Source organism: Danio rerio, chromosome 3 (assembly GCF_049306965.1).
Source record: "Danio rerio strain Tuebingen ecotype United States chromosome 3, GRCz12tu, whole genome shotgun sequence".
NCBI classification, from domain to species: Eukaryota; Metazoa; Chordata; class Actinopteri; order Cypriniformes; family Danionidae; genus Danio; species Danio rerio.
The window spans coordinates 10291641-10302500 of NC_133178.1; the positions used below are offsets into that span (position 1 = coordinate 10291641).

A 10860-nucleotide genomic window follows, 5' to 3' on the forward strand; every position below is an offset into this window, starting at 1 on the left:
CCACTTTCGGTGTGAAAGTACGGTTAGGGTGCTTCCACATCTGTGGTCCGCTTGATTTAGTCCGGACCAAGGGCAACAGATGATACATTGTAGCATGTTCTGCCATCTTTGGGTCATTTTCACACCACACTAATGGCTTTGGTCCGAACCAGTTGAAAAGAACCAAAATGCAGTCATCTGACAAAACCCACATCACTCATTGGCCAGATGTTGTTGAACATATTTCCTAAACTGCTTTTTCAATTGGTCAAAATTCACGTGCGGGAAAATGCCAATGGAACTACCGCAAGTAAACAAACCGGCAGACAAAAAATGACGATTTTACAATGGAGGGTTGACTGCGCTGGCTGATTGTGTCCCTGGTCATAGTATACTAAATAGTTTGTATACATCGCTTTAGACGAACCATACATTGAGAATGATGTGCAACTACAGCTGGAAAACAATGTTTTAATGCATTGCAAACGGCGAAGGTGCATCAGTTCAGGAGGCGTGAATTAATTTTGCTAAACTGCAACATGGTCATCTTCCGGAAATATTACCAGCAATCCATCAGGTAATTTTTTTCCCTCTTCATCTCTCTCTCTCTCTTTCTGCTTAAAATAGTTGGTAAAGTGCTGTGAACAAATATTTTTCCTCCACATAATGCACAGTACATTGGATTACTCCAGCTGGATTAGTCCAAAAAGCCGCAGTAGGGTCTGTAGTTTGTATCATGTCCTCACCACAAACGAACCACTCCAGGGTTCGTTTGAAAGCGTACCGAGACCACCTTTTCAAGGAGGTCTGGGTATGCTTTTTTGATTCACTTTTGGTGCGCACTCGAGTGCGAGTTTGGACTGTGGGGGAAACCGGAGCACCCGGAGGAAACCCACGCGAGTGCAGGGAGAACATGCAAACTCCACACAGAAATGCCAAATGACCCAGCCGGGGCTCGAACCAGAACCTTCTTGCTGTGAGGCGACAGTGCTCACCACTGAGCCGCCATTGTTACATTGTTAAGGCATTTTCTAGAAAAGTTATAGATATTTTGTTTTCAGAAATAAGAAGTCAACATTAAGTGAGGTTTTACCTAAAACAAGGAAAATAACCTGCCAATGGAGTAAGCAAAATAACCCTCCTTTAAAGCGAAAACAAAATTACTTTGCTTAATATAAGAATTTAGATATTTAGACTTGAAACAAGACAAAAACTCTAAAGGTTATTGCACGCTGAATACACAATTTTTGTCCATAATTTTTGCGCGTTAAAAAAAAATTCGACCTCTCGTTGTGTGAATCATATTGACACACTGCCTCTTTCGCCCGTCATTAAACAAATTTAATTTTTCGCATTCGAAAAAGCGATTTGAGAGGTGTTTTAACAGTTCAGAGGGACCATAAAAGCAAAAAGCTAAATGCAGAATGCCGTAATCTGAGCTACAGATGACTTTATGGTCCATTCAATCAGTTGCTCTGATACGTCAACCCGGCCGCCATCTATTGTAATTTCTGTAGGCAGGCTACTGCCAGTCTCTGTTCAGGATTTGTTTAAGTATGTAAACGTGTGAAGTATCACAAGCAATGTATCAAAATTCCACTGAATTCCTGAAATAAACTTTGCATTCAGGGATAAATTCAGTGCAGCTCTTTGATAATGAGCTGAACTCTCCTTCCTCTCCATGTAGGCTAGTATTGGATGAACACAATATGTAGCCTATTCCTCTTTCTTTTTCTACTTTGGAGAAGAGGGAGAAAAACAAGAGGGAGTATCACTGTTTGACTCCAAAATGTTTTGTTTTTTCATGATGGATTAATTAATAACGGACTCAGTTTTTGTAACATGACAAAAATTTTGCATATAAATACCAAAAAAAAAAGCACAAATGAAAATTTCAGACTTCAGTGTGCAAAGACCTTAAGTCAGAAAAGTCTTTTTTTTTTCAGTGTACTGTGGTATACAAAGTGGAAATGTCAGAGAAACCAAACCCATTTGTATCATTACATGCAGTGTAAAAATGCTGGTAGCTTATTATTATTTCAGTCTATCTGGAGGCCGATCGATCCTACAAATGTAAAGAAATTAACTCAAAAGGCAACGCAGGATTGAGGAAAAACCTCACAGCTTTCTTGTTGCATTTTTGGTTTGACATTCAAGGCAGCTGATATCCATTTTCAATCTGAGGATCTTTTATTTTTGCCATTTTTTACATGTTTTTAAAAGCGTGTCAGCCATTTTTTGTGTGTTTGTCATGCGTACATATTTTCCCTCCAAAAACTGCAGACAGTTTATAAAAGTATTGTGGAAACAGAGGAGTTATTTCGCCGCTCTCTCTCTCCTCACATTCACAAGAAACACCATCTCAACAACCTCCCTCCAACCCAATCCCAGAGTCCCCCTCCCTCAAACACCCCCACATCACGCAGGAAAAAAAAAAAAAAAAAAGTCCCGTCTCCATTGACCTGAAACGGACCCGCAGCAGGAACAGGATTAGCTCTACTGCTCCTCCTCGGTTTGTTCGCTCCTTCCTTTTCTCTCCTCCTCCTCCCGCCTGGTTTTCTTCTTTCAGTTTCGCCGATAGCGGTTTTTGGGCTTCTCCCCGCAGCCGGTGGCCTCGCAGGAGGACAGAGCCGGGTTCTTGCCAGAATTGATGCTGCCGAGCAGGGAGGGCAGTTCATGGGTGATTGCACGCTCGATCTTCTCCAGCAGGCAACCGCCAATGTAGGAGCACTGGGCGGACAGCTGCTTGAAGCTACTAATAGGGTTGATCCCGAAGAAATCCCGGTACGCGTCTCGATTGGGCAGGTCAAACTTGCTCACGTTAGTTTTGGCTAGGATGGACTTAAAAATATAGAACTTGTCAGGATCGTCTACAATCTCCTTGAAAACCAGTTCGGGGTCGCTAAAGAAGCTCATCTTCTCCTTGAAGGTTTGCACGTAGCGGTCTACTAAGAGGGCGTGAATACGAACGCGGATGCCATGCTGGCGGATGAAGGCGATTTTATTCTCCAGACGATTCTCGATGACCTGGTTCAGGTCTTCCAGTAGGGAGATTTCCTCGCGCTTGAAAAGCTCGCGGCTGGTGTCTGGGGCGTAGTCGTAGGGCCAGAATGAGCTGACGTAGACGCGTGGGGGCTCGGTCACATTGATGAGGGGTGCCAGACTCCAGAAAAGAGCGCCGTAGACCCGCATGAGGTCCTGGGTCGCCAGACTGTCGGCTTTATTGAGGATGATTCGGATTTGGGACTCCCGACCTTTCAGTTGCCGGAAGAGCATCTCCAGCTCAAGACCGACGTCCAGCTTGGTGGGATCAAAAACCACGAAAATGAGGTCTGCACGATCAATAAACCACTGGCAGACATCATTGAATGGGTAACCTTGAAGTGATGGAAAAAAAAATCAATATTGAAAAATAGTAGATTTAAAAAGGTAAATACAGATATATGCATGGTTTTTAAAAGCAAATGTAAGGCCTTTAAGACATCTGCAAATTTAGGGGTACGTGGTGATGCCTAAAATATTTATTTGAATTTTGGGTAGGATACTGGGGGACATTTAATGGCCTCAAAGAGTCAGGAAATTGTTTAGACTGTGGTTCCCACATAATGTCCTTATTATACGTGATGATGTGATGTTAAAAGAAGCTTTTGTCCTAATCAGCCGCAAAGTTTCTGATTTAGCAATGGTTTCTACTTCTGCAATGTCTCAGCTGAACAACAGCATAAACTATGTGACAATGATCACCTCTGATGCTGATTATGTGCTTTATTCAGTGTTAAATGTTACCACTATGAGTTCGAAAACCATTTTACTTGACATTTATAGCCATTCTGAAAGCACCAGCATAGTATACCAGACACATAGGACCTGTTTACACTAATACGCTTTAGATTTAAACTGCATACGTTTTGCTACGGTTACGCCTTCCTTCCACACTTCCCCGAAGTTTTTGAGCTCTGAAAACGGAGCATTTTGAAAACGCTGAAGAGGCCATTTTCATTTTAAAATGCTGCTGCATCAGTGTGAATGGGGGAAATGGAAACATCTGAAAACGGAGACGTGGCTGCAATATACACACACACACACACACACACACACACACACACACACACACACACATACACACATATATATATATACATACATACATACATACATACATACATATATATATATATATATATATATTTATATATATATATATATATATATATATATATATATATATATATATATATATATATATATACACATACACATACACATATATACATACGTACATACACATATATATATATATATATATATATATATATATATATATATATATATATACATACACACATACACACACACACACACACACACATATACATATACATATACATATGTATATGTATACATATACATATATATGTATGTGTATATATATATATATATATATATATATATATATATATATATATATATATATATATATATATACATACATATATATACATATATGTGTGTGTGTGTGTGTGTGTGTGTGTGTATGTATAGTATATATATATATATAAATATAGGCTAAAAGCTATAGCATATAATGATTTTGTATAAAGAAGTTTATATATTTCTACTAGCACCTGATTTGCAATAGTTCTATTTTTGGCATGATAATCATCCCAAACACACTGCTACATAATATTTGGAGAGAAAAACGGCTGATGAAACAAAGACAGTCATGAAATGGCCTCCACAGAGTCCAGACCTGAATATTATATACAGCATATATAGGCAATAAATAAAATATAGATAATATAGAGAAAACCATGTACCTCTCTCTTGCTGTTTGCGGTTCTCAATGATTCCAGGTGTGTCTACAAAAGTGACCCTCTCCAGGAGCGAGTGTGGCATCTCAATGCCAACCAGCTTCTCCAAAAAGTTCTGGCCAAACTTCTCCAGCGGGGAGAAGGAGCGAGAGCTGTCAGCAGCCATTACGATACCCTCCACCGTGCGGATCTTCTCGCCGTGCATGATGACGGTAAACTCTGAGGTAGTTGGCTCAGCACCTGGATTAACACGTAATGTCGTAATCAAACATCATTCTGAAAACCCCTTAGCAGACAGCACAGACGGCGGTTTACCTGTGTACAGCTGGTAAGGGGTGTCCAGCAGACCCAACAGGTAGTTGATCATGGAGGACTTGCCCACACTCCACGGCCCAAGGAACAGCACCATAGGTTTGGAGGTGATTTCTCCATCTGTTTCAGAGAGAGTTGAGGAACAGTGGAGATTAGAATAAATAATTGTGAAAAATATCAGAACAGAAATATGAACCACAAGGTAAATCATACAATTTTTTCTCTTTTAGAAAGCAAACAGAACTCACAGTATGCATACATTCTTAAACACACTCCACTTTTTCGCATTTTACAAGTCCTCAAGAGTTAAACAGATGAGTTTTATCATCTTTGAACATACAGTTGAAGTCAGAATTATTTTCAGATAATTTATTTTTCTTTTTAAAATATTTTCCAAATGATGTTTAACAGAGCAAGGAAATTTTCACAGTTTGTCTGATAATCTTTTTTCTTCTGGAGAAAGTCTTATTTGTTTTATTTTGGCTAGAATAAAAGCAGATTTAATTTTTTTAGGAATCATTTTAAGGACAAAATTATTTGCCCCTTTAAGCTCTTTTTTTATCGATTGTCTAAAGAACAAACCATCATTATAGAATAACTTGTCTTATTACCCTAACCTGCCTAGTTAACCTAATTAAGCCTTTAAATGTGACTTTAAGCTGTATAAAAGTGTCTTGAAAAATATCTAGTCAAATATTATTTACTGTCATCATGGCAAAGATAAAATAAATAAGTTATTAGAAATGAATTATTAAAACTATTATGGTTAAAAATGTGTTGAAGAAATCTTCTCTCCATTAAACAGAAATTGGGGAAAACATAAACAGAGGGGCTAATAATTTAGGGGAGCTAAGAATTCTGACTCAAACTGTATTTAACCAATCACAATGTCTGGCCGGAGCACTTTTAGCTTAGCTTAGCATAGATCATTAAATCGGATTAGACCATTAGCATCTCACTCAAATTTAAGAGTTTCAATAATTTTCCTATTTAAAGCTTGACTTGTCTGTAGTTACATTTTGTGCAAAGACTGGCAGATAATTAAGTTTCAAGAATAATATATACAGTTGAAGTCAAAATTATTAGCCCTCCTGTTTATTTTTTTCTCCAATTTCTGTTTAACGGAGAGAAGATTTTCAGCACATTTCTAACCATAATAGTTTTAACAACTGATTTATTTTATCTTTGCCATGATGACAGTGAATAATATATATATATATATATATATATATATATATATATATATATATATATATATATATATATATATATATATATTTCTTTTTTATAATTTTTTTTAGGGGTTTTCACCTTTATTGATAGGACAGTGGAGATATAGAGACAGGAAAGCATGGGGAGCAGAGATAGGGGAAGGATCAGCAAAGGACCTCGAGACGGGAATCGAACTCGGGTTGCTGCGAGCACCTCGGTGCCATGTGTCGACGCACTAACCACTAGGCTATTGGCGCCGACACAGTGAATAATATATGACTAGATATTTTTCAAGACACTTCTATACATCTTAAAGTGACATTTAAAGGCTTAACTGGGTTAATCAGTTTAACTAGGCAGGTTAGGGTAATTAGGCAAGTCATTGTATAATGATGGTTTGTTCTGTAGACAATCGAAACAAAATATAGCTTAAAGGGGCTAATAATATTGTGCTTAAAATGGTATATAAAAATAAAAAAACTGCTTTTATTATAGCCGAAATAAAACAAATAAGACTTTTTCCAGAAGAAAAAATATCATTAGACATACTGTGAAAATGTCCTTGCTCTGTTAAACATGATTTGGGAAATATTTGACAAAGTAAAAAATCAAAGGGGGGTTAATAATTTAAACTGTATGTGTGAAGAAACTATACTCTTATTCTGGCGTAATAATCAATGAACTTTGCTGCCGTATCATGGCTGGAGCTGGCACAGTAATTTACACAGCGCTAACTTCCATGTATTCCAGTTCAAATAGATATAGTTTAGGATCTGCACCTAAGTAAAAAATATTCTGAAAGGTCTCTCACAAATGTCTCTATGGTCTCAAAGCACACTCCCTTTGCAAGCAGGTGGTCACTTTGGCTATATTAGCAGGAATTAGATGCGTAATATCATTGCACCTGCTGCAGCCATGGTACAGCAGTAAAGTTTATTGATTATTACACCAGAATGAGTGTATAACTCCTGGCCATATCGATTTAGAAATGAGAAATTAGCAACTTTTCATTTTCTGCTGATTTTAGTAAATAATGTAACTACACAAGAATAGGAAAGGAAAACTTTAAGCAAGATGCTAATGGTCTAATCTGATTCAACTATTTATGCTAAGCTAAGCTAAAAGTGCTCTCACCAGACCTAGAGATCAGCTGAATGGATTCAAAAATAGTAAAACTCTGTTTAACTCTAGGGGAGTTGCAAAATGAACTTTTTTTCCCTAAAAAGGTGGTGTGTTCCATTAAAAATGAAGGTTCTTTATTGCCACCAAAGATTCAACGAATAACCTTTAGCCTCCATGTAACTTTTCCATTCCACAAAAAACAGGAAATAGAGGGAAAAAGGTCTTAAGATTTTCTATGCACATATGCCATACTAAGAAGTTTTCACTGAAAGGTTAAATGGAGAATCCAAAATAGTTATTCTATATGGCATTGATGCAAAATCCTTTATTTTAAAGGATCTATAACAAGATTTGAGATTATTGAGAAGTTTCAATTTCGCAAATTGTGTGGAAAAAAATTTGCTGATTCTTAATGTGTGTTGCTGGTTAACAGGGATTTATAGGTTTAAACATGTACTTCACCTTTGTATTTTTCCCAACAACTGTAACAAGGTAAATGACCATCATCACACTGGGGTGCAAATTCATGGAAAAGTGTGCACCGTGCGCAGCAGAAAAACGGCAAGCGTTAAGAGTGATGAATGCGCCATGCAGCATTGTTCGGTGTCAGCACCAGCATAAGTGCAAGTCAACCAAAAGAAAAATATCTGAATCCTTGTAAATGTACGAGTACAAGCTGTACGTTGTCCGAACTCATGGCAAATCCTTGTATCTTCAATCAAAATCTTCCTACTGGTTATTAATCACATTTTATTTGCAGTTTTTTTTAGAGATTTTATTATAAACTGCAGAGTTCCTCATCCTCTCTTCCTTCTTTATGGTTTGATCTCGCACGTGAATTTTATTTGTACTAAAAAAATAGCACAAAATCCAAATATTTGTACTTCAATCCTAAGTAAATAAACATAATTAAATTCATGAAATGAACACAAAGTTATGCGATGAGCAGGCACTTTTTCCCAAGCTTTCATTCACTCAGAATAAAAGTTGCTGCTTGTTCAAACTACCTATTTAAAACAAGCTGAAACAGCACAATTCTGGAGATTATTTTGGAAAACTTGATTGTTTTACGTTGAATCTAATTAAATTAGTTGTGTTACCTTAATAGATTTGTGTTGGGGCAACAGGAATGAATGTGTGTGGAAGCCTGCATGTTTCACAGTGTTCGCTCTTTTGTTTACATGAATGTAAATATGTTATGAATGCACATTTGAAAGCAAAGTTGAAGCTTCATTTGTGATGTCAAGCCTGAGGACAGATTAAGCGTTCTTCATGAAGAGAAACTAATTTCTGTTTAATTGATTTCGGTGAAGAACTCCGGAACAGTGCAAACAACAAGGCCCTGCAGCTCTACAGCAGTGTGGATGACAAGGAGCCCAGACACAATAAAATCTAAATCTGGCAGCCACCATTAAACCTTCAGACCCAGCGTGTGATTACTCACTCATAAAAAATAATGGTTCTTTATTGGAATCAATGGTTCCATGACGGACCTTTTGCATCCATAAAATGCTCGCAGAGATTCTGCCCCCCAAAATATGTGTTTTTGAATCACTATCATTGTTGTGCGTATAGCCACCTGTGGTTTTGACCACCTATTGGGCGTTTAAAGTACTGCACTAAATTATACTGTATGTTTCAGTTTTATTTTCGTTTTCTCTCAGCATGCCGTCAAGTAACACAATGCAGATTATTTCTGGGGCTGATTTAAACATTTAAATAAATTTGCATAAATGCTTTATTTTTACTAAAGCTCTATTTTTGTTTATAATCAGCTTTATAGCGCCTGTATTTTGTTAAAAACACTTAACAAATATGCAAATTTTGCTAATATTCCATGCTAATGGTCTCCTTTAATAGATTTTCCTCATATGCGTATTGAGATTTCTATGAAAACTATGTACATTTTACTGCTGGATGAATTGAACATGTTAAAGTAAATGTGAATATATACTTCATTTCCCTTCTTTGTTGGAGTTTTACAAAAAAGAAAGAGACTGAGAAAAACAATTGCCAGTAAAGTCAGTAAAGTTACCCAAACTGTTGCTGCTGTAACTTTTCGTAAAGCAACATTTGGTTGGGACAGAGTAATAATAACAATTATTATGGCTATTTAAATGTCAAACTGCTTATTTAAACAGCCATATATATATATATATATATATATATATATATATATATATATATATATATATATATATATTAGCAGTTGTGTGAAGCAAAAAACATGCTGATTTGCATTATCACTGGTGATAGGTAATGCTTGAATTAAAAAAACATCATGGGCTCTATTTTAACGGTCCAAAAGCATTAAGGGCATATTCGAATCCACTTTTGCTATTTTAAGGACGGAAAAATCCGCTCTGCGCTGCAGTGCATGGTCTAACAGGGTTGAGCTTATTCTCTTAATGACTTATAGGTGTTTTGAGAATAAAACAATCAGAGTCTCATCTCCAATTCCCTTTAAGAGTCAGTTGTGTCACGCCATGGCACATTTGCTATTTACATGGCGGACTTTGTAAGTGGAAAAACAGTTAAACAGACCATCTGCAGCACGAGAATGAGCCTTCTCCAATCTTTACTTTCACTTTCACTCTCGTGGATAAGGAAATGTGTAGTACACACAGATATCCATTAGCCTATACATAATTAATTTTGCTTGTTAAGCGCAAAGATTTGTTTCAAAACAGTTCTAATTTCCAGCAAACGAATAAATGAACAATAATAACAAAGTGTGTATATCCAAATACACATGTTGTGCCCCATATGGTCTAAAACCTGGCAGGTGGGCAAATCTAAGCTTGTTTTTAATAAAACAAATATAAATATGCATATAATAAATGATACTGCTAATAATAATAACATTATACAAAAGCAAATTGTCATGAATAAACTAAAAAAGCCCCCGGAGATGAATGCATGAAGGCAGTGTTTTTATATTTATGTAGATTATAATAATTTGTGTAATATTTTATTCCTTTAATTCTTTTTCATTTGTAAAGATATTTGCATATTGTTGTGCATCCTGTTTGTATTAAGCAATGTGTAAGCGAGGTGCACAACTAAAGTGCTCTGCACTGGACTTTATACCTCCTCACTGCTGGACTATAGGGTATAGTATATGCCGAGCTAGTGCTGTTCCCATGCTGATACACTTCCGGTGACCTGTTATTGTGAACTTTTTTCCATTTTATACGGTTCCTTATACAGCATCGATGTTGTAATGTCATTAAAATACATTCAGTTAAATAAACTTTAGCATTTATTTAGTTGCTCAAGCGTAAAACAGACAAAAAGCTGTTTACTCGCACGCGCCCGTTAGAATCGGCAGGCTAACGCAAAAGCTCCATTGAATATACTGGGGTAAAAATAAATGCTCATATTATAAAGATATGGCGGGGGAAATGTAATTTAATGCAGGGCT

The 10860-nt window shown here is 36.7% G+C and overlaps 1 protein-coding gene across 3 annotated transcripts in view; it reads right to left on the bottom strand.

Annotated features, from left to right (window-relative positions):
• Window positions 1-2148: 2148 nt before the first annotated feature.
• The window catches only part of srl (sarcalumenin), a 67106-nt gene continuing 58394 nt past the window's right edge, over window positions 2149-10860 (bottom strand). For 2 of the 3 annotated variants that reach the window (XM_073939936.1, XM_009299804.5), the window contains 3 exons: window positions 5106-5222; window positions 4797-5030; window positions 2149-3356 (listed from right to left, as the gene is read on the bottom strand). In XM_073939936.1, the coding sequence (XP_073796037.1) occupies window positions 2545-3356; window positions 4797-5030; window positions 5106-5222 (1163 nt within the window). In that variant the 3' untranslated portion in view covers window positions 2149-2544. 3 annotated transcript variants of the gene reach the window in all.